General features: G+C 42.7%; 1 protein-coding gene across 2 annotated transcripts in view; it reads left to right on the top strand.

Moving 5' to 3' along the window:
- The first annotated feature begins 6,900 nt into the window (after positions 1-6,900).
- LOC125463244 (copine-8) overlaps positions 6,901-25,695 on the top strand; it is a 300,826-nt gene continuing 282,031 nt past the window's right edge. Inside the window, exon 1 of one of the 2 annotated variants that reach the window (XM_059654654.1) lies at positions 6,901-7,667. In XM_059654654.1, the coding sequence (XP_059510637.1) occupies positions 7,591-7,667 (77 nt within the window). In that variant the 5' untranslated portion in view covers positions 6,901-7,590. The remainder of the gene's footprint in view (positions 7,668-25,695) is intronic. The other variant, XM_048554261.2, reaches the window with a different exon arrangement.

Here is a 25,695-nt window from a genome sequence, read left to right on the forward strand (position 1 = left end):
AAGAGCTCCTCTGACGAGGGGGATTCGGAGAGGGCCCACCCGAAGCAGAAGTTAAAGATCTCGAGGGGGAAGGAAAGCAGCACCACGCTTCCAGGTGATGGGAGGCGTCCTGAGGCTCCCTCCGACACCCAGTCAAGTGCCGCTGGAGCACTGGAGGGCCCCCCAGAACTTCCAGGCGGGAAGGAGGAAACAGCACGTCCCCAGCCTGACCCGGAGCCGGACCCTCCTGCCTCCGCACCCCTGACGGGGGGGATGCCACCCGGAAGGCAGCATGGTTGGTTTCCTGAGCACGGACAGCATCCAGCAGTTAGCCCGGGCAATGGGCATGAAGGGACAGATGGAGGGGCTGGACCTTGGACTTGGGGAGGGTACTGCGGTCACCCCCCACAATGGGGGTACGAGTTGCGAGCATTAATGTGCGCAGCGTTAAGTCAACCGCAAGATGTGTGTCCACGTTGGCCTACCTGACCACCGTCAACGCGAACCTCCTGTTTCTGCAGGAGTGCGGGATACCGCAGCTCGGCAGGTACGGGAAATGGTCCGGCGCCTGGACCTGTGGGCCTTCGATCTGGTTGGGGGGTAACGACTGTCGCTCCTCGGGCCTGGCTATTCTGCTGCGGGGGCGCAACTTCACCATCTCTCAAGTTCAGGAGGTGGTGGGGGGGGGGGGGGGGGCGCCTCCTAGCGGCTGACGTCACCTACAGGAACGCTCCCCTGAGGCTGATCAACGTGTACGCCCCAGTGGTACTGAGTGAGCGGTTGGCCGTCCTGCAGCGGCTTCCACCCCTGCTGGCTACGTCCAGGCCAGTCATCCTGGGCGGAGACTTCAACTGCATCATCGATGCGGATGGAAGTTCCGGCGTGGGGACAGCAGGTGGGGGGAGTCAACTGGACGTCACGTCCAGATTCCTGATGGGCACGGTGAAGGACGCCAAGCTGCTCGACGTCTTCAGCACCCCTGCAGACGGTGCGCAGCAGAGGTACACCTGGTCGCGGCCAGACGGGTCTATCCGCTCAAGGATAGCCTTCCTGTTTGTGTCACGGGCGTTCTCGGTCAGGTCCACCGGCGTCGAGCCGGTGTTCTTCTCTGACCACTGCCTCCTGCTGGCCGACTGTCACTTACAGGACGACCAGCCGGCCGGCAAGGGGACGTGGAAGCTCAACATGACTCTGTTGACCCCAGAGAACGTCGAGGAGCTTAAGAGGGAGTACGCCAGTTGGAGAACCGTGAAACCCCTGTTTGAGTCTCCAGGCGACTGGTGGGAGACGGTGAAGGAGAACATCGAGGTTCTTTGTCCTCAAGGGGGTTCAGAAGGCAAGAGAGAGGCGGGGAAAGCTGTCTCGACTCCAGAAAAGGGTGCAGAACCTGCTCCTTCTGCAGTTGATGGGGGTCGATGTCACGGAGGACCTCCGTGAGGTGAGGGGCCAGCAAGCCTCGCTCTTCGCCGCGGAGGCCTCCCGGATAATCTTCCGATCTAGGGTCTGCTCCGTGGAGCAGGACGAGACGTGCTCGCGTTTCTCCTTTCAGAAGTTGCACAAAGAGATCTCTGTGCTTAGCCGGCTGAAGGAGAACGACGGCTCGGTGACGTCGTCTCGGCCCGACATTTTGAGAATCAGCAGAACCTTCTATGCCAGACTGTACGACACGAAGCCCACGGACAGCATGGCCTCACAGTCGTTCCTGTCATCTATCATGGAGGTCTTAGACGACGGCACGAGGGAGTGGCTGGACCGGCCGATATCCCTGGATGAGCTGACCAGAGCCCTCAAGTCCTTGGAGAGGAATAAGACTCCCGGGAGCGACGGCTTACCGGTCGAGCTGTATTCCGCTCTGTGGGACCTGGTCGGCCAGGACCTGCTGGAGGTGTACAATAGTGCGCTTCGGGCAGGGGAAATGCGCAAGTCCATGAGGAAGGGCATCATCACCCTCATTTACAAGAGGAAGGGGGAGAGGGAAGAAATTAAGAATTGGCGTCCCATTTCACTATTGAACGTGGACTACAAAATCCTGGCCAAGGTCGTAGCCAACTGGGTCAGGTCTGTCCTGGAGTCGGTGATTCACCCTGACCAAACCTGTGCTGTGCCAGGCAGGAATATCGCTGAGAGCCTCGCACTCATCAGGGATATGATCGCCTACGTACAGGACAGGTGGGTGGACACCTGCCTCCTCAGCCTGGACCAGGAGAAGGCCTTCGACAGGGTCTCTCATGCTTACATGAGGGATGTCCTCTCCAAATTGGGGTTCGGGGAGGGCATCCGCAATTGGATCCGGCTGCTCTCCGCCAACATCGTTAGCTCAGTCTCGATCAATGGGTGGGAATCGGACAGTTTTCCTGTTAGATCTGGAGTCAGGCAGGGCTGCCCGCTCTCTCCTGCCTTGTTCGTGTGCTGTGTGGAGCCCTTCACCACATCCATCAGGAAGGACGTGAGCCTGAAGGGCGTGACTATCCCAGGCAGCGGAGGCCTTCGGGTCAAGACCTCCCTGTACATGGACGATGTCGCCATCTTCTGCACCGATTGTTGATCGGTGAGTAGACTATTGGACATCTGTGGCCAGTTTGAACTGGCCTCGGGTGCCAAAGTCAATAGGGGTAAGAGCGAGGTCATGTTCTTCGGGAACTGGGACGACCGCCCCTTCATCCCCTTCACCATCAGGACAGACTACCTGAAGGTGCTGGGTGTTTGGTTCGGTGGAGCTGGGGCATGCACTAAGACTTGGGAGGAGCGTATCACCAAACTGAAGCAGAAGCTGGGCAGGTGGACGCTCCAGTCCCCCTCCATCGCGGGTAAGAACCTGGTTGTCAGGTGTGAGGGACTTTTGGTACTGTTGTATGTGGCGCAGGCCTGGCCTATTCCCTGGACCTGCGCCGCTGCGGTCACCCGGGCCATCTTCCACTTCATTTGGGGGTGGAGGATGGACCAGGTCCGCAGGGACACCATGTACAAAGACCTGGGAAATGGGGGAAAGGGTGTACCCAACGCCACCCTTGCCCTGACGGCTACTATTGTGTGCGGCTGCATCAAGCTGTGCGTAGATCCTCAGTACGCAAACACCAAGTGTCACTACTTACTGAGGTTCTACCTGTCCCCGGTGTTGCTAAGGATGGGCCTGGCCTTGTTGCCGTGGAACGCTCCGTGTAGTTGGACCGTCCCGTACCACCTGTCCTTCGTGGAGAAATTTTTGAAAGGAAACACCTTTGACCACAAGGCCGTCAGGCAGTGGTCAGCACGTAGTATCCTCAGGACCCTTCGGGAAAAGGAGAGGGTGGATCCCGTCGTGTGGTTCCCCATGCAGACTGCCAAAGTCGTTTGGCAGAATGCCTCATCGCCAGAACTTTCAAACAAGCACAAGGACGTTGCTTGGCTGGCGGTGAGAGGGGCTCTGCCAGTGAGATCCTTTATGCATGCCCAGAATCTCTGCGCCACCGCACGCTGCCCTCGAGGTGGCTGCGGGGGCGGGGGGACGAGACTGTCGATCACCTCCTTCTTCTGGAGTGTGCCTATGTGCAGGAGGTCTGGAGGGGGATGCAGTGGTATTTGTCGAGGTTTGTCCCGAGCAGCTCCGTGACACCGGACTCCGTGCTCTACGGGCTGTTTCCCGGGACGCACACCGAGACCAACATCAACTGCGCCTGGAGGACCATCAATGCAGTGAAAGACGCTCTTTGGTCTGCCCGCAACTTGCTGGTCTGCCAGCTGAAAGAACTGACCCCGACTGAGTGTTGCAGACTGGCGCACTCCAAGGTCCAGGACTACGTGCTGAGGGATGCACTAAAGCTTGGGGCAGCCACCGCCGAGGCGCGGTGGGGAAAGAGCATGGTATGAAACCCCTCATCCAGACTAGAAAAAAGGGCCCTATCTGGTAACTGGGCCCAGCTGGCGCCTTCCCCAACTGGTCAGGGGGCCAACTGGGACTGTGCGGGGAGACGACTGCCGGGGTAATTTCTTTGCTTTGTTTTTTTTTCTTTGTTTTTTTTTCCTTTAGTTGGTGTACGTACCCCCTGGGTAACCCGGAGCGGCTTGCATGACTGGGTAGGTGTATAAATGTTTTTTTTTGTACATCTTATGAATAAAGTATATTTTTTCAAATAAAAAAAGTGACGAAACGTCTGAAAACTAACCTTCCAGCTTAGCGAGCAAACTCACATTCACAGTGTCCATTATGCATCATTCATGTTACAGCCAATTGAAACACGCATTATAGCAGAAATATATGTGCTTTCTTTGTACTCTCCAAGAGTACTGGCCATTTGAGATAAGATAAAATAAGACCCAGCAAGAGATTTTTTTTCATGTCGCTGGACACAGTGTTCCATCTACCAAAGTAGGGATTTTGCCTGAATGGTTGTCAATCTGACACAAGAAGGATGTGAGCATTTGTTTGATAACCCTTCCATTATATGTGGACAATGTGGCAGAGCTATTGCTTATGGACTTTGTCTAGTGCTCTAATGTGTCGGATATGAAACCCACGTTTCACAGCAGTAGGTACTGAATGGAACTGCTCCATAGGCTAGATTTGCTGATTACCTGATGTGTTTGGTTTGCCACAGTTGATTTGATCTGATCCTCGTCAATTTTGATGTTTTGGAAGAGACAGATGCCAGGATATGGGAGATGTTTGACCGATTCCGAATGATTTATTTTTTTTTGTTTGAGGGATATGGGCATTAGCGGTACTGTCAACATTTATTTTTCCATTCCTAACAGCCCAGGCAGCAGTTAAGAGTCCATTGGGCTCGAGTAACGCATAGACCAGACCAGGTAGGGATGGCTGATTTTCTTCACTAAACGAGATTAGTGAACAGGGTATTTTTTTAAAAAAAGAAAAACACGTTGACAGTGATCACCATTAGGCTAACCTTCCCCCCCCCCCCCCGGATTTTTATTGAATTCTGATTAATGCCCTGATGGGATTCGAACCCACAACCTCCAGAACATTAGCCCAGGACTCTAGCTTAATCACTTACTGACGTTAGCATTATGCCACCACACCTTTGAAAGGCGCAAGGCTGTGTTAATGAGTTTATTCTGGTCTGAAATGTATAGATTCTCGCCGGAAATCAATGATTTTGCGTTAGGTAGGAAAGCGGAGTGGGACAACCAGAGGTCAACCACCATGTAATTGAATGTTAGAATGGGCTGGAAGGGCCAAATGGCCGCCTGCTATGTTGCTGCAGTTGGCCACTGCTGATGTTATGCGCGCTTCCGGTGGGATAGCATTTCAAATGGCCCTCCATTGGCGTCGCGCCGTCCCGTGGCTACGGTAGAGGAATTTAAACTGAAATCTCTTCTTTTTGTGCATTCGCTATGATAAGGGTTACGAGGAAAGTCATTGATGATGAGTATGTGGAGGCTTGGTCGAAACGTGGCATGTACTGTGGCATTGCAATGATGTGGAGAAACTTGTTGAACATCTCAGCGATGATTCATGAAACTGGAGAAACAAGAGTCAAGACCAAAGCACGTGGCCAGTTTTGTCACACTGTATTTCGTAATATGTTACACAATCCTAAAATAGGGAAATCAGAGCATTAATGTGCAAAAAAACCTTTTTATAAATAATACACAACAGCAGTCGTACGCAGTTTACTTTGGATCAAAAATGTTGGCTTGGGGCGGCGTGCCGTGCAAACATGAATGTACACACCCCCACACAGACACACACTCTTCATCATTGTGTTCAATTCAGCGCAGGACTATTTTATCCCATCATCTCTAAGATCAAATGTAAACCTAGGAGCAGAGCCCTGTAAGTTTGAACGCTGGGTAGTTAACAATTTCACAGGGCGACCGAACAGAACCGGAGACCCTCTGAATTAGCACAGGGCAGGTCCTAACGCTCATTTCGTTGAGTGTGCTGACGGTTCACTGTGCCATTCCCGGACTCCGCGTGTCGCAATCAACTCTCGAGTCAAATGCCACCGCCAACAAACTATACCTGACCGCAGTCACCAATTCTAACTAGCAAGAGGACACAAAAAGACTTTTTAGACTGCTTTCTTACAACAAACGTTTAGATTACCAGCATTATTTTTCCAATATTATTTTCAATGTTGACGCAAAATTTATAAGGGCATGTGTGAATAAATGATCGGTTACACACCCTATTCATTCTTGTTCAAAATACAGACTTTGGTCATCAGTGTGATAATGTCCTTGGAATGCAGCGTAATGAATTAGCCATTTTTGAAAATCATATTTTCTGATTATTTATCGGCGATTTATACATGTTTGCAATAATTTCATTTATTATTACGGCTTCTGCAATTTAGCTGAAGTGGTCAAATAAAAGATCAAACTCACTGCTTGCTTATTAAACAGCAAGATGAGAAGCTAGAGTCCAAGCTGCTGCAGGATAGAATCCAGATTCGCAAGGTGCGCCGAATCTATATTCAGTCTCAAAAAACTTGTTTCACATTGACCTTGGGAATCTAGTGGGATAGTGGCCAAAACTGCAATTTCATCAAACCACTGAGACCCAGTTTTCGTTTTTCTAAATTAAAGTGGAAGTCGCATGAAGAGTACTGAGATGAAACAAAACCGGAAAATTGCTAGAGAAACCGAGCGGGTCTGGCAGCATCTGTGGGCAGAAAGCAGAGTTAACATTTCGAGTTTGGTGACCCTTCATCGGAACTGAGATTAATGAGAGCCCAGTGACCCGAAACATTAGCTGTGTCTCTCTCGCGCTCTCCACAGACGCTGCCTGAACTGCTGAGCATTTTCAGTATTCCCTGCTCTTATTTCAGATTGCAAGCAATTTCTAGTTGAGATTCACGGAAAGCGTGGATAGATATTTTAGTCCATCCAAAATAGGTCTGTATGTGTTTCACTCGAAAACACTCCGGCTGTCCCGGGTCGTTGTTGTTAGCGATGCGCGCATGAGCAGGGATGCTCTTTTCATAATGAGGGGGTATTTCCTTGTGAACATCGGGAGAACCCAAGGGTGAAACCGGAAGTGGATTGGTCCTTTGAACTTCACTCTTAATTCAGAGAGACAATAATTGTGTTCTGTTTAAGTCGTGGACTGAAAAATATTCGCGAATTGAGAAAAATATTTTGGTTCTTTAGGAAAGGAACAGTTGATGCTGTGTACTGTCTATCATGTTAATGCCTTTCTGGATTCCGGTGTTAGAGATGTTTGCAGACATTGAAAGAATCGTCACATTTCTTGAGGCAGCTCCAAGATGTTTATTTCTGATCAAGAGCTTTCCATTAAAACGAAGTTTGAATTGCAACGAAAGGCAACACATGCAGGCTTCTCTGTATTAACGTAAGGTTTGCTCAAACAAAAAAAAGGCACGCAATCCGGATTTCATAATCATATTTCACATCCTCTCTTTAAATGTACCCCCACCCCCTGCAGGTTTGTAAAAATGCCTGCGCTCCTCCTCTCCCAGCTGGTTTAGTTGGGGTTTCTAATGCAGACACAGCTCAAATGCTGCTGATTCCTGCTCCTCCTCTCTCTCTGAGACGTTTTCTTGTATTTGTTATGAAGTGACATCACCAGTATATACACACACACTAACCCGAACCGAGGAGTGGAGCCGTCCGGCGCTTCAGGCTTTTGCAGTCGAGAGCTACAGGAATATGGCGTCCATAGGAGACTTCGATCCCCTGCACGCCAACATCCCGGCCACCAAAGTCGAGATCACCATCTCAGGCAGGTAATGTATATCCCGCAACTTGCCCCCACCCTGTCCCTCTCTGTTTAATCACCGGTGAGGAAGTGGAATCCAGCAGACTGAGATGTTTGCGGTTCTCACTGTCCCCGGGCAGTGCTGAGAGCCCCCTATAGTAAACATGACTTGTACAAAGTCAAGTTAGCTCTGAGCAAGCGGGGATTTCGTTCGGTCCGTGCGATATTTGGCATGTTTCTGGGCTCGGGCGAAATTTGTTTGTCTTTCCTAGATGATTGTTTCGTAAGGCTAAAGGTCTTCTAGAAGCTTAAGTTCTGGGAAGTTGTTAAGAAAGCGCGTCTGTGATTATAAAAGAGGGAAAATGTTAACTTTAACGCATTTTCTCCTGCGATATTGCCAGTAACATGTTTCTGATTGGTCTCATGCCCAAGCCCGAGCAGACTGGAGATACTTTGTTCAGAGTGACTGTACAGTTCCCTACTCGCATTATCGAGGCGCGATGTGTACAGATTATCATCACACACTGGTTGGCAAGAAACAGCAGGAAATTCCGTGTGTTAACTCCTGCAGTGCCGGATACACAAACCAAGTTGTTTATTGTTAAACATTAAAGTAGCGGATTTTTTTTAAAGAAACAAAATAAGTTTTAAAAATCAAAACTTTTTTTAATAATAACAATCTGTTCCACTGCTCAGGGCGGATGTATGGGCCAGAATGAGGACCGATATCTCAGTGTATAAACATACCACCTTAGCGCCTTTGTTTCCAATGAGGCAACACGTTGTCACTTGGTGACTGCCATGTATACGCTCATTAATAGGTTAAGGAAGTTAGACAACTCATTTGCAGTCTTGGAAATTGATTACTTCGGCACTCTATTTTGTTAAAATATTGAATTAACATGGAAAAGTTATTTAATTTTTTTGTGGTCTCCCGAAGAGTGAGCACTGAAAGCTTTAAATTTGCTTTCAGTCTGAATGGTTACCAATTGCGTTAAAGGGTCCTTCGCATTTTGATTTTAACCCACAAGTAAAGCTACTGTGTTGCCATCCACAACGTAGAAATATTTCTGAGCCTAGGTCTTGATCTGCTGCTCCAGTAATAACTTAAACAAGGCCAGAAATTGGCAGAAAGTGCCGCATGTCCCCAGGCTTATTGCATACCTTGAACTGACTCTTTGCTCCCATAAACACACTCAGCTGATGCTGGGATGCTAACAAGAATAAGCCCCAGTCTTGGCTTCATATTTATTACCCTCTTAATCTGTTAATGAGTGTGTGACAATCACCAAGATTGGAAAGGGGACATATTTTTCATTCCAGGCTTGAACTGAACTGAGAAAGCCTTTGGGTGTGTGGTTTCCATCCCTCCTCAGCTGCACACTTTCCACTGTTTGCAACATCATTGCCACAAATGGGCGATCCCAAGATAGGAAAGAATTTTTTCTTGCTGAAGAAATCATCATCAATTCTGAAATTACAACCAGAGCTACTCTGACTAATGGAGTGCCTTGCTCATGTATTTTCCCAACATGCACCTTTATTTCAACATCACTGCTGCTTTATAAGATACATATTATTAATTTTGTTCACCCCAATTTTACACACCCTTCCACTGCCACTCTTCTTTACTGTCTCAGTTATACTTTATGATTGATCCATGGAGGCACCAAGGGTCCTGCTGCAAGCTAAACAGGGTTTGGGAGTAGGGATGGGTGATGGTTACCCCACTTTAACAGATGGCAGGATCCAGAGGCACAATTTACAGGCATTAGGAAATTAAGTTGATCCTTGATTGTTAATGTTTCCTCTGATTTCCCTCTGCATTGGAGAAATGCTAAGCATCTGGTGGGCATCTGCCCATATCTGAGTGCTACAGACTGGCAACTTGTTCATGTGCCAGCTACCAGTCAATGTGTGTTATTGTAATAACAGCATGCCTTGTAGTGCCATTGTGTTACTGGTAATAATAATATATTCAAACCTGTAATCATCTAGCATCCCGTATTTTAATTAATCAGAACTTTTTTCTCTTAAGGGAAATTTGTTAGTATTGGAGTGCTGTTCTTCCCATTGTTAGCATTTTATTGTAAAGTTTACTGCAAGTACAATTTATAACTTTGTGAAATATCTAAAAGAGAAATTTCAACTTGATTTATTAGGATAGTTTTGAGAGATCAACATATAATTAAACATAGTTGCATTACAAAACAAAAAAAACATTTAAATTTTATTAATGCAAATATCTCACCAACTTTGAACAATCATACTGGTGCCCAGAAGTGTTCCAACCAAATTATTACTTCAAGATGGATCAGATTGAAGATAAAATAATGAATGATGTGTGGATGACTGGGCTACAAAACAGCAAATGTTGTAATGTTGTATCCAGCGTTCAGCAGCCCATCAAGATAATATAAGACTCTTAAGGTTACTTCAATACTTGCAGTTTCAGGAAAAGAGATGAATGCTAGAAACATGGTTGATATAATGCAATGGGTGTATAATGCAATGGGTGTATGATGCCACTGAATTGTGAAATTAAGTTTGGGTTTAGAATCATAGAATCCCTACAGTGTGGAAACAGGCCTTCAGCCCAACAAGTCCACAATGACCCTTGGAGCAACCCACCCAGACTCATCCCCCCATAACCCACACATCCCTGAACACTATGGGCAATTTAGCATGGCCAATCCACCTAACTTGCATATCTTTGGACTGTGGGAGGAAACCGGAGCACACAAATGCAGACACAGTGAGAATGTGCAAACTCCACACAGACAGTTGCCTGAAGGTGGAATCAAATCTAAGACCCTGGTGCTGTGAAGCAGCAGTGCTAGCCACTGAGCCATCGTGCCACCCATTATCACCATTACAATGCGTTATCACCATTACATTTATTATTGCCATTACAATGCATTCCCAATCTAAGGCATGCTGGACAAAAATCTTCCAGTAACCCATCTGCTTAGCCTCCTAGAATTGGCCGATTACTAAGAAAAGGGAAGTGAAAGATAATCTGAGCATGAACAATGTTAACTACTGGGATAGAAAGAATCTTAATTGTCAATGAACTTCGATGAAAATCTCAACACGGTTCCTTATCTGGTATTAATAAATGGCTTTCTAATAAAAACTGATGTTTGAAATAATCTGGTTCTGTTCACACCGGAGAATCCGGTCATTCATGTCTGCCAAAATTGATGCCTAGACACTGCTAGAGTTGACTTGATTTTTGTTTGCAACTTTTCTTTTAACTGTCACTGGTGCTTTTTAAGAAGCTTGTTAATGTTGTTCCTAAAATTGCAGGGAATCACAAATGTCAAATCAATACACTTACTAGGTGATGGTAAACATTTTACCCAAAGAACATCCACAGCAACCTAGTATTCCCTTAGTGCTACTTCATTGAGATTCTATCTTTTCACAGTTGAGCAACTACTTTTCAAATCAGAGAATGTATTCTGTAAAGCTGTGCAGTTTGTATCCTGAGTCTGTATCTTATGATTCTAATCCCTCATCCTTTTTAGATACCAAAATATGCCCATTGATTGTTTACAGCAGGCAAGTGTCAATATAAAACAACTTTCCCTTTCCTCTCTAGCATTTGTATGATCTGCCTGCCCTACTGTGTGCACAATAAGAATGAATAAAGAATAATACCATAGTCTACATGGACTGTTTTATGTCCTTGCAATCAACTTTAAATTATTTGCCATTCGTGACAGCTTCTGAGCTTGTCTACATTATATATGTAGGTAGTTACTGGTAATGCTGACAAATCGCAAAGACATTGGGTATATTGTCTCTGAGTTTCTGTTCATTTTTGAGAAGAAGTGTGGGCAATGTATGTGTGATTTAATGATGTAGTAGAGACATGTGAAGCTACTGTCTGTACAATATAGAAGTGAAGGTGTGTCAACCATAAAATGTTCAGTAAACAGCAGTTCATCTATTGACTGGAGAATGCTTTCCTTTTGACATTCAGGCTGGTCTGATGGATTTAATGATCCTGAAAGAATTTCTTTTGGAGATCTGAGTGACATCACGTTGTCAATCTATATCTCTATTTGTGGAAGACACTAATTAAACAATTAAAGTGATGCTAGACAGCTTGCAGTTTCTGGCAACAGTGAAGTTTAGGTACTAAACAGAACAAATTTAGTACATGGCACGGTGGGCTGGAATTATTGCAAAAAGACTCTAAACCATAAAGACTGGAAATACAGAACTGATTACTCATAGGAATAAAGTTGCAAATATGCACAGGAAAATAAAAGAATGTTGTGTGAAGCAGTGTTTATGTCACTGCTAATATAGCAGATTTTTTCAGCTTTTCTGGAAGAATTCAGACATTTTCCATATGCCTTTGTTGCCTGTGGAATATTCTATACAGACACTCTGACCAGTCAAATACTCATAAAACACATTCACCCAGGTGCTCTTACTGTATGGGACAAATGAAACACAGCAGTTCAAACTTAGTTTGATTAAAACACATGCTAAAGAAAACAACTTGTACACAAATTTAGTTACTTTTTCCCAAACTAGGCTGACTGCCTGTAAAGCACATACCCTACTCACTCTGGTGAACTTGATTGGGTGGCTGGATTCACTGAATGCATTGACAGGGCGGCCAGAGTCTTCTTACTATGAAGGTGGATCTCACACGGAGTCTCACACTGAGGGAATGGCTGCCAGGTGTCCCTTCATTTCCTTTCTTTCTGAGTCCTTCTGGATTGTCGTAGAATCCCTACAGTTTGGAAAGAAGACATTTAGCCTATCAAATCTGCACCAATGCTCTGAAGAGCTAGATGTAAGTTTGCTCACTGAACTGGAAGATTCGTTTTCAGACGTTTCGTCACCATTCTAGGTAACATCATCAGTGAGCCTCCGGTGAAGCTTCACTGGAGGCTCACTGATGATGTTATCTAGAATGGTGACGAAACGTCTGAAAACGAACCTTCCAGCTCAGCGAGCAAACTTACATCCAGAACCCCAACCTGAGCTACAAATCTTTTCAAAACTCACTCTGAAGAGCATCCCATCCAGAGTCACCCAGTCTCACCCCCACACCCTATCCCCCATAATCCTGCAAATCCACCTAGTTTGCTCATGACTGGACGCTATGGGCAATTCAGCATGACCAATTCATCTAACCTGCATGTATTTACACACTGGGAGAAAATTAGAGCATCCAGAGGAAACCCACGCAGACACAGGGAAAACATGCAAACTCCACACAGACAGTCACCCAAGGCTGGAATTGAACCTGTGAGGCGGCAGTGATAACCATGCTGCCCCTATTCTCTGACTTCAGCCAATGTGGTCAGGGGAGGGGTTATAGCATCCAATGAAGTTAGGCCCGGTCATTCTTGGCGTACTCATCCATGATCATACCACGGCCCCAAGAGGTCTGGCTGATACTAGGGAATACATGGTTACAGTATAATTTCTGTCCCAGTTGTTCTGTCTGAATACTGCTTAATGAGTTTCAGGTCATAACAAGTTTGCCAATGCTCAATAAACAATACACGTCAGGGCTGATCCTTGTTTTATTTGATCTTGGCCTTTTTGCATTCCAAAAGGCCTTGCTTGCAGAAATGGTTTAGCCAATTTTACGTTGGGCCTAGGCGCTTAGCTTGGTGTTGTTGGCTACACTTTACAATTTGTGTATGCTCAGTAGCACAATTCAGAGTTGAAATTAAATCAAGAACGGTGTGTTGATGTATCTATCTTCTTGACCAAGTTTACGAAAGATAACAAAGGAAATCTAAGATAACAAGGTGTACTCATTTTCTGAAAATTTTCTGAAGAAGGGTCGAGATCCGAGATGTCAGCTTTCCTGCTCCTCTGATGCTGCTTGGCCTGCTGTGTTCATCCAGCTCTACACCTTGTTATCTCAGATTCTCCAGCATTGGCAGTTCCTACTATCAGAGAAAATTTAAGATTGTTGACATTCCTAAGGGTATGGGTCTCCGTATCTGAGAAGACATAGCTTCTGGTTCGTCATGTGTGTGGGAGCTTAGGGAGGATTGCAAAAAAGAGAACGGCACATTAAATTGTGATAAGATTGTCATACTAGTAGCAGTTGGTCTGGTTCAAACCACAATATCGATTTAAAAACTTTAGAACAAATCAAATGAACTGGGAAGGAACCGGTTCATTGTTGTTGCACTGACGTTTCATTACCCTGGGTAACATCCTCAGTGCAGCCCCTGATGAGGTGCCATTGTGTTTTCCCGCCTGGTTTTTAAACTCTGGTGTCTGTTGAGCTGGATTACCTCACTTCCGGTTTTCCTTTGCAGTGGAGTGTCCACTGCAAAGGAAAACCTGAAGTGAGGTAATCCAGCTCAACAGACTCCAGAGTTTAAAAACTAGGTGGGAAAACACAACGGAGATTCATCGGAGGCTGCACTGAGGATGTTACCCGGCAGGGTAATGAACAACAATGAACCAGCACGGCGAGCCAACCAACCACAACACCAACCCAAGCTACAAATCTACTTCAAAACCTTAGAACTGGGAAGGAGTTAATGGGGAATATGATTAGCCCAATGCCAGGAAGAAAAATTGTTAACTTCTCAAATCTGAAATCTGAATGTGATACTCAATTCTGCAGGGGGAAACACCTCTAAATTTCACTACGTTCTCTCCCAGTAATTTCTGATATTAGTAACAAATATTATTTTCTGCATCGTATTGACTATAAGATCCTTGATTGGGGTTCTTAACCTTGGCTAATCAGGGAGCCCTGGCTGACACATGTAAACAAGGGATTCAGAATTTCCTGAATTCAGGGACTGGATCCAAGCACGTTGGCCACAGCCAGTGTATTGTGAACATGTTAGTAAAGGGGGGCCTGGTAACTGGATACCAGCCTCTGTGCAATTATTTCATAGTACAGTTCGAGAAAGGACATCGGTTAAACAGGATGTGAAATTTTTAAACTTCTTCCATAACTGAGTACATCAGGCAAATTAATCAGTTTAGTTCCAATGAAGAGTTACTGGATGCAAAACATTAACTCTGCTTTCTTTCCATTGATGTGGCCAGATCTGCTGAGTTTCCTCAGCAATTGCTGTTTTTGTTTCAGATCTCCAGCATCCGCAGTTCTTCATTATCCATTATCGATGATCCATTATTGTAAGTTTGACTGATGCCACATACTGGGAATGAATGTGGGTTTGTCTCTTTGTAAGGCTCAATCATTACGGATTCACTTGAGGAAATGGAGAGATTGTTATAAAAAATAGCCATAACATTGATGTTCATTTCGCAAGTTACTTGAAGTAACGTTTTCTTTTCCTTGCCTCTGAAATACTCAGCAGCCGTTTGTCATTTCCAGCTGGTGTGTACTCCAGTTTATCAAATGTCTATGAGATTATTAGCAACTTATTTCTTTTGTATTATGTTATTCTCCCTCCCCCTTTCTCAACATATTGGTAATATTTTTGTGATTTTCCTACAAATGCCTACCAAACTGCTCAGTTCTAGGGTAACTTCCCAAAGAGGACCATATCCCATGAAAAGTTATTAGAGACACATGGCATCCCTTAGATGACTGGGTATTAAAGGAACATTTAGATTTTTCAGTTGGAGAAGTTGGAATGGGAGAATGCAATAGGAACAGGACATCCAATCCTTAAAGCCTTCTCAGCGATTCCAGACAAGGCTGATCATTTACTTTAATTCCTTTTTCCTGCAGTATCTCCATATCCCTTGATGTCATTAGTATCTAGAAAGCTATCGATCTCTTATCTTGGATATGCTTCTGCAGTCCTCTGGGGTTTATTCATGCATTCAATTTGGAAAACTGATTTCACTGAAAGCAACTTCCAATAGCATACAGCTGCATGCATTGTAAATGTGTCCTGATTAAATTGCTGGGTAAATTTGGACCATAGGCAGAAATATTGGAACGACTGCACATGTAATTTTGTGCACATGGAGTCACTCAAAATTCATTTTGACTCTGAACCTACCCTAATGTTAAGAGAAAGTTGGTACAGACTAACAGTATGAACATCCTATTTCTCTCCTTTATGAACAGACTAAGAATGGAGCTTGTCTGTAGGAAGCATCAAAATGACCATTCAGCAGCGTTTTGTGTTCCAGGCAGGGAGCTAAATCACATTGAGAGGTGATGTTTATTGTCCATCTCTTGTATCTATTGAAGTATTATGGATGGTGAGCTTGTCTCGAAAAGCCCTTCAAAGTAGGATAACAGATATTTAAAGGAGAAAGTACACTCGGTGCTTACAGTAATAAAACTAATCTTTTCCCCGAACATGAGAAATGTAATCGAAATGCAACTTACTTCCTTGCCCCTTTTCTGTACTTTTGGCTGTCTTTGGTTCTTTCTTTGTGATCTAATGTTTACTGAATTGTTCAGTTTTCATATTTAAAGTAATATTTTCATGAGAATCTACTGTTTCCTGTTTTGCTTCCTTTGATGGAATTCCCATTATCAATGCAACTCCACTAAATAATTGTAAACCTATTTGAATTTGTGACAACTTTGAGAAGATAACTTTAATCTTGTTTTGTTCTCCTCAAACTTTGGTGTGGCTGTACTCACTTAATGACTTTGCTCCTTGTGTTCCAATGAAGGAAGTGAATCATTTTCAGTTATACCTCGAGTGAGTGAATTTTCATTTTAATTTGGTCCTTGCTTTGTACCTAACCAACATAATGAAAATGTATACTGCCATTAATCAACAAGTACTCAACAGATTTTATATTTTAATAGATGGGAAGTGATTTTAAAAAAAAAAACATTACATTGATAATAATTTTATGTGCTGAAATGGATTTTTCATGAACTTATTGAAATCTGTAACCCTTGCTGAATTTAGTCACTATTTAGCAATTGTCTATTGAAATAAACAGAAGCCAGAAAGGTCTCATTGAATAAGTGCACTGTACTGCATACAGATAGGGTAGATGCAGATAATGATCTGTGGTATCTACTCATTTTACTGATTTTAGTCTGAAATGTGGAGTAATGGCTTGCTATAATTTGCTCATGCATCAAAACTATTCATGTTTCATTGCAAAGGTTTTAAACGTTAGAGTTTCTTTCCCATCTGGTTCATTTTCCTTCTCTTAACAACATGTTGAAAGATCAGCCAAAGTTTGCTTTTGATCAGCATGCTCTTCTGATTCATTATCCCCAGCAAAACTGGAATCAAGGGTATCAGGGGCACACTCTCTGGTGGCTGGAGTTATGCCTGACACACTGCCTGATGGTCATAGTTGTTGGAGGTCTATCATCCCAGCTCCAGGACATCTCTGCAGGAGTTCCTCAAGGTAGTGTCCTTGGCCCAACCATCTTCTTCTGCTTCATCAATGACCTTCTCTTCATCATAAGATCAGAAGTGGGAATGTTTGCTGATGTTCAGTACCATGCACCATGCATAACTCTTCAGACACTGAAGCAATCCATGTTCAAATGCAATAAGATCTGGACAATATCCAGGCTTGAGCTGACAAATGGCAAGTGACAGTTGTGCCATACAAATGCCAGGCTATAACCATCACGAATAATACACAATCTACCCAATGTCCCTTGGCATTCAATGCTGTTACCATCACTAAATCTCCCACTATCAATATCCTTGGGTTATCATTGATCAGAAACTCAAGTGGACTCACCGCATTAACATAATGGCTACAAGAGTAGCTCAGAAGCTAGCAATACTGCGATGAATAACTCATCTCCTGGCTCCTCAAAGCCTGTCCATCATCTACAAGGCACAAGTCAGGAGTGTGATGAAATATTCCTCACTTGCCTAGATGAGTGCAGCTCAAATAATACTCCAGGACAAAGCAGCCTGCTTGATTGGGACTACATCCACAAGCATCCAATCCCTTCACCACCGACGCTTAGTAGCAGCAGTGTGTACTATCTATAAGATGCACTGCAGAAATTCACCAAAGATCCCCAGACAGTACCTTCCAAACCCAAAACCACTTCCATTTAGAATGGCAAGGGCAGCAGATATAAAGGATCATCACTAAATTCAAGTTCCCCTCCAAGCCACTCATTATCCTGACTTGTAAATATATAGCCATTCCTTCATAGTTGTTGGGTTAAAATCCTGGAATTCTCTGTCATAATGACATTGTGGGTCAACCCACAGCAGGTGGACTGCAGTGGTTCAAGAAGGTAGCTCACCACCATCTTCTCAAGGACAACCAGGAATGGGCAATAAATGTTGGTCAGCCAGCAATGTCCACATCCCACAATGAATAGAAATTTAAAAAATGGGAAAGTATATGGACATGAGGGGGCATGTATTAACTTTCTGAAACACAACCGTTTTCAGATGGTAGGTTTCTTTTGATGTGCACATCTGGATCTTATGAAGTATATGGAACCCTAATTTCTATTGTTGGACAGAGCTAGTTGGGAGTGCAGCAGTGCACCTTCACCAAGGTTAAATGCAATATCAGTGAAGAGACCTGAGAAAGGCAAATTTAAAGTTATCTCAGGGGGGTTAAAAAAGGAAGTGGAACATTCCACTTGGCATTGGCCTTTCTGGGTCACTTTCTCTGTGATTGCAATCCTCAATTTTGGACATGCCAGGCTGATGGCTTCCCAACTGATGTCGCAGTGGTTAGATATGTAAACTGTTTTGGGACTTCTGCTTGAAGTGGGAAGGTCTCTGGTTTGAATTTAAAGTGGCCTAGGCCTAAGAATGATTCAGGTCTTTTTGTTGCTGGAACAGGTGGACTCCAGGAGCATTTCATTGGTCTGCTGGCTGCATGTTAAAGTCTGTCTCAATAAATGGGTGTTGCTAAGGATGACTGTCGTATACCTTTGGTTCTCATATATGCTTGATAGTGTTATGAGAGCGATTAAACACTACAGGGCTCCTGACACCTGCAAAACTGTACCTGGATGAGCAAACATCTTCAGGACTGATGTGGAAATTAAAATTGAAGTTAAGCAGTTTTTAGAATGAAACAGCAATAGCCTTCACTAAATTAACTTGACAGAATCCTTTTTAGTTCTAAAAAAAACCAGTTAACGCTCAATAGAATGTAATTTATAGCACAGTGTTTATCTGAACATGGTTTTCCAGTCAAGTCTTCACAGGTACAAAATTACATATCCAATTTATGCTACTATATTTATTTCAAGAAGAACACTGTATTGAGGTCATACTAGTATAACATTGTGATGTTAACTCAATCAAATAAAGCGTACAGTATGAACGTTTATCAATCCAGCCAATTTTTAACCAGTGGTGACGGCAATTTTTGAGCGGCTGTTAGGAACTGCAGTAAATTGAATCTGGTCTGAAATATACAACAGTATAGAACTTTTAATCATTAGAATAAAAGAAACATGGACACATTACATTGCTTGAATTTGTTCCTTATTTATCATGATAATGTTTAGGTGTCACAGTAATCTGCTCTGTGTCATTTTAAAATATTTGTTCTGATTCTTTGAGCTTTCATCAGCTCCACTAAGCACCACAGTTGACTGCTGATTCACTGAAGCCAATTATAAGTCAAGTGCATCCAAGTTACAATCTATAGTTATTGGCATGTTTTGATGTAACTACATTATACACAGCAGTAGAGCCCATCTCCTAATTTTACTTGGGTGTCTTTGTTTCAGATTTAAGTGGGCTGATTTTTTTAATTTCACCAATAATATGTGAGAATACATTGTGCCAAAGCTTAGAGGCTGCCATTGTATGAGTCCTTCAACTCACTGGGTTAGCTTCAGTTTTCCACTCCAATGTCTGTGTAAGAGGGTTATGATTACTTCCAAATCCAACATTTTTGTTTCGATGAAGTCACATATATTTTCCTGTTCAAGGAAAGGAAATCTTGCCATTGGGATTAAATATCAACTACAAAGATTATTAAATTGCTATCTTTAGTTTTATCTATTTTGGTAATATTTTAGTTTACAAACGATTGCCTGTGGCACCGGCAATATAGCTTTGGATGTTCTATAAAACCTGAATGAACACAGTGATGGCAAATGGCTACATTGTTTTTGCTGCTTCAAAATCCTGTCCAACATTTTGCAGTGAGATAGTGGGAACTGCCGATGCTGAAGAATCTGAGATAACAAGGTATAGAGCTGGATGAGCACAGCACGCCAGGCAGCATCAGAGGAGCAGGAAAGCTGACGTTTCAGGTCTGGACCTTTCTTCAGAATTTCTGAACATTTTCATCCAGCTCTACACCTTGTTGTCTGAACAGTTTGCTGTTATGTGTTGGAGGCACCATCTTTCAAACAAGAATTAAATGTGGTAGAATCTGTGCTATCAGGTGAATAAAATGATTCCATGTACTATTTTAAATAAGGGTAAGGGAGTTATATATATCCCAGCTAATAGTGATACTTTAATTAAAATCATTAAAGAATTTATATGGTTACTTACACATCACAGGTTACTAAGGCAAGGCAAAACTTTGGATGACTTCAGACTAATGGAGGATAACCTTGGAATAATCACGGTTAAGTAAACAAGCATGGCTGAGCATTTCTCAGCTGACAAGCTGAGACATGAACAGAGCTGGGTGATGTAATGAAAGTAGAATTGGATCACTGTCATGTTGGAGACAGTTTGGGGTAAGAAGCTCAGTTCAGGTTTGGTTGCAAACAGATTGCTTCGCCTTGAAGCACTGGCCAAGAAATATGGAATTGGTGGTGAAAGAATTGAGTTGAGGTGTGAGTTGAAGACCATCGGTTTGCTGTGCCCAGTATTTAATTGGCAGAAGTTGTGGGTGTTCAGGACTAGAGTCAATACAAGCATTGAGGAGATGATGAAGCAATTTGAGACAGGTGGCAGTGGGGTAGTGCTGGATTTTATTCCTGCTTGTATGGAACCTGAAGCCATGTCTTTACATGATATTACCAAGGAGTGGCATATAAATAAGAAATAGGAGGGATGCAATGCTGGATCCTTAGGGAACAACAGAAGTCACAATGTGGATGTGGGGAGAGAAACCACCACAGGAGATTTCCTGCCTGAAGTTAATATAATTAACCTATTTAGATATTTTATGAAACACCTCCAGGACAGGTGGGTCTTGAACTTTGATCTTCAGGTCTAGAGATAGGGACATTACCACTGTGCCACAAGACCTATTTTTGAGCCTACAACTAAACAAGCAAGACTGAAATCACCTAAGAGCTGTCTCACTTGATTAATCAACAGTGAAAAGGTGTTATTCAGTAGTTATATTTATTTATTATTGCCGATATGACAGTCACTTACTAAAGTAATTCAACACGAGATACATTGTTTCAATATTTAAAATATCACATAATTAGTGTAGTTTATTATTAGTCATGAGCTAATTACAGATGATGAAGGACCATCGATCCTAACTTATTAATCAACTCAAAAACATACTGAAATTCCATCATTTCAGCAATCAGTTGCTTATATTTTAAAGAAAACTTGTGCTTCCCAGAAGTATATTCAATAGATTTATACTTCTGCACATAAAGAATTTCTTGATGTCAGTCCTAGATCTACCTTAACAAGTTTAAATTGATGGTTCATTCTCCTTTTTTTAAAATGCAATTTAGAGTGGCGTTCCAAATTTGCCTTTCCAATTCCCTGGACTATGTTTTAAGAGACCATCTTTGAGATGTCTCCTCTCTGTTGAAAAAAATAATTGTCACGTAGCCTTTTCTTAAAATTTAAACCTTTGGCAACATCAGTATCTTTCTGTACAATCTACAGAATTTAAACATTTCCATGAAATTTTGCAATCCAACCTACTGATATTACACATGGTTTGGCTACAGCACTGTAAATTTTCCCCGAGAATTGTACTTAAAACTGAATACATTAACACCTTTGAAGTCAGTGAAAGAACTAACCATTTGTTTAAACTTAAGCATGGAGGAACAATATCTGAATTGTCAATCAATTTATAGATTAAATGACAGGGAACAGGTGGCAGAGTGAAATCTTTTGCTTATACGATGTAGAAGTGTCTTTATACATTGAACAATGCATTTTGCTGCATCTGAACATTTTTTGACTTTCATGATGCTTATCAGTTTAATGGACACTTTTTAATAACAAGATTGTATCACCAATTACTGTATTAAAATACATATTTAACTTACCGATCATGGCATATAAAATTTGTCATTTTGTATTTTGTATTTTCCTAATGAAGTTTCATGAATCTAAATGGGTACTTTGATGATTCAAAACACATCTGAACTCTAGAGGACAATAAGACCTTAAGACATAGGAGCAAAAATTAGGCCATTCAGCCCATCGAGTCTGCTCCACCATTCAACCATGGCTGATAAGTTTCTCAACCAGATTCTTCAGCTTTCTCGCCTTAACCCTTGAACCCCTTGACAATCAAAAGACTATCTGCCTCTATTTTAAATATACTCAACAATCTGGCCTCCACAGCCTTCTGTGGCAGTGAGTTCCATAGATTCACCATACTCTGGCTGAAGAAGTTTCTCCTTATCTCCAATCTACCCTTTATTCTAAGGCTGTGCCCTCAGGTCGAAGTCTCTTCAAACAACGGAAAGTTCGTCCCAACATCCATTCTGTCCAGGCCGTTCAGCACTCAGTAAGCTTCAATTAGATATCCACTCATCCTTCTAAACTCCATCGAGTATAGACCCAAGTCCTCAAACGTTCCTCATATGTTAATATTCCTGGGACCATTCTCATGAACTTCCTCTGAATCCCGCTCAGGGCCAATGCATTTTTCTGTAGTTATAGGGCCCAAAACGTCACACAATACTCCAAAAGTGGCCTGACTAGAGGCTTAAAGAGCCTCAGAAGCACACCCCTGCTTTTATATTCAATTCCTCTCAAAATAATTGCCAACATTCCATTTGCATTCAACTTTACCTTGAGAGAATCCTAAACTAGAACTCCCAAGTCTCTTTGCATTTCAGATTTCTGAATTTTCTCCCCATTTAGAAAATAGCCCATGCCTCTATTATTCTTACCAAGTGTATGATCTCACGCTTGCCCACATTGTACTCCATCTGCCACTTCTTTGCCCACTGTCCCAATGTGTCCAAATCCTTCTGCAGCATCCCTGCCTCCCTCTATACGATCTATCCCTCTACCTATCTTTGTTGTTTTCAGAAGTTGCCTGAATCCATGAAAATAGTCAAGGGTATAAAAAGCCAGCCACAGTTTTGAGCCAGAGAAACTTAGCACAGCTGCATGAAGGCTTACAACCAACCACCTTTCTGATCTAAATAGGTGGAGACATATTTGGGGAGGGACATCCACACAGCTCTTACACCAGCCTTACAGATATTTACCTGTCTCAGGATGGGACCATTAAGTCTCATGATTCAAATTCCTTTTGATTTCATCCTTGGCTATCCCAATACCATTCATGGAGCATGCACTTGTGTATTTGCTTCCTTTCTGTGAGCAGTACTTTGTATTTATCTATGTCAAATTTAATTTTGCTACCCACTTATATTTTATATGTTTAATTCGATTATTTAAAACTGTCTCTTCCCATCCTATTACCTTCCTAATTTGTCATTTTAACTACTTTGCATTATGTTTTGAATTAAGCTATTTCCATAATTAGAAATAGCTTAATTTCCATAATTAGAGTGGTCCCAGACTTTGGCTCACTCCACTCAATATTTTGACTCCCTAAGCCAATGTAACATCTTGAATAGGTACTCTCTGTATTCTGCCCTTCTGCTAATTCTTTTTATCCAATCTCAGGATTTACGTCAAATCCTTCATGCTTTGTCAAATGCCTTTTGCAATTCCAGAAATGTGATGCCTTAGGGGTTGCCGCGGTTATGTCAATTTTGTTTTTCTAAAGTTGCCCAAGAGAATGGCTCTGACAAGATCACTCGGTCTTTGTACCTATATTGCTGTTTATTAGTAAGCAGATAATCCTCATTTACCCCAATAACTGTAGTTATATGCTTGTGTCCATTTCCCAGTTTTGAATGTAGACATCACATAACCTTGTTTCTACATAATAGCGCCTTGTGATTCAATCACAGTGATTTAACGCTTCATAAAACTCCCTAATTTCCCCAAAACACCTCCCACTTATCTCAGAACATTGATTAAATGTCATTGATCCGAAATGTTAATTTTGTTTCTCTCCTCACAAGTTATGCCTGTCCTGCTTCGTATTTCTAACATTCTCCAGTTTTTAATTTCTGATTTCCAGTATCTGCAGTATATATTTTTACAAACTTGCATAATAATTAAATGGTAAAGTGCTTTGGTATGCCCTGAGGTTGTGAAGTGCACTATATAAATGCAAATTCTTTACTTCAAAGGGGTTGATGGAATTTGTTAATAGATGCTGTTTCACATACTACAATTAGATATTTAATTTAGTTAAATCAATCGCTGGATAGATTTTTCTTGGCTATAGCTTAATTGTTTAATGATTGTAATTATTTTGTCATAGTTGCTGGTACAATTATTAATGACTTTGTTTAATAACTTTCTGAATTAAAATACAGACTGCTACAGTTTCTCAGCTTTGCAACAACTGTAAATAAGAGAATTTGCAGACAACCTACTTCCAGATTTTTCTCAATGTTTCTGTAAGGCAGCAGATAGGATGTGTGGCATTGGGTTAGCTGTTTCAATATTTCCATTCCCATCACTATCTTTTCTTTGTAGAGAAACTTTTTACTTTCCACTTGATGATACTCTTTCATGAGGGGATTTTAGAATGTAGATTTTGGGAACAAAAATAGAGATCGCTGGAAAAGTTCAGCCATCATCTATGGGGAGAAATCAGAGCTAATGTTTCGGGTTGTGTGACTGTTCCTCAGAACCCTTCTTTGTGTGACCCTTCCTCAGGATGCAAAATGTTCTCTCCACAGATGCTGCCAGACCTGCAGAGCTATTCCAGCAATCTCTTTATTTTTCTGATATACAACATCTGCAGTTCTTCCAAATTTTATTTAGTAGATTTTATGATTGGGCATATGGGCAAACTGTATTTCATTGTGCAAAGGGCTTAAAATGTTTGGCACTAATTGTCATAATACACTGTCTTTTTATTCAAGGCTGATATCTACTCCAAGGTCGTGAATTTTTGTAACAACACAGAGAATGGTGGAGAAACTCAGCAGGTCTTTGCAGAGTGAAAGAGGGTTAACTTTCAAAACCTGGTATGTCTCTTCAGAACAGAGTCATGCCGGATTCTGTTTCTATCTCCACAGATACTGTCAATCCTGTTGAATTTCTTCAGTTAATTTAGTGTTTGATTCAGGTTTCCAGTATCATTCATAAATTTCTGCTGTGAGTCTTCATGTGACTGAAAAGGCTAATTCTCGACATGTGTATCTTTGGGTACATGGAGCAGGATGTCCCACAAGGTAGTGGGACAGGATTTTCTTCCATTTTTGTCCTTCTCTGACTCTATTCTGTGTTTGGATTTGGAGCATGATATGGCTTAATGGACTAGTTGTTACCAGTTTGAATGATTGGTCTTGAGGTCCTCCCAGTGATGACTGTCAACACTTCCATGCTTCAAGAAATATGTCAGAAAGCTTTTGTCAAGTTCCCTTTGTCCTCCCCAGGAATACAGACAATTTGAGAGTTGACAAAACAAAGCTTGACAGAGAGACCCTTTATTCACTCATGGAATGAGGGCATCACTGACTGGACAGCATTTATTGCCCATCCCTAATTACCCAGAGGGCAGTTCAGAGTCAACCATATTGCTGTGGGTCTGGAGTCACATACCTGGAGCAGGAAAGGAAGGCAGTTTCCTTCCCTGAGGACATTAGCGAATCAGTGGGGTTTTTCCTGACAATTGACAATGGATTCATCATTAGATTCTTAATCATTACATTCGTAATCCCAGATTTATTTTTATTGAATTCAGATTCCACCATCTGCCATGATGGGATTTGAACCAGGGTCTCCAGAATGGTATCTGGATCTCTGAATTAACAATCCAGCGATAAACTACTAGGCCATTGCCTCCCTGTCTGTTGTCAGCTATCTGGACACAATGTCCAGTCAATTCTGTTTGGTTTTGCTGGAATTTTGTCCCAATGTTTTGTAGAGCTGGCG

This window comes from Stegostoma tigrinum, chromosome 25 (genome assembly GCF_030684315.1).
Source record: "Stegostoma tigrinum isolate sSteTig4 chromosome 25, sSteTig4.hap1, whole genome shotgun sequence".
NCBI lineage: Eukaryota > Metazoa > Chordata > Chondrichthyes > Orectolobiformes > Stegostomatidae > Stegostoma > Stegostoma tigrinum.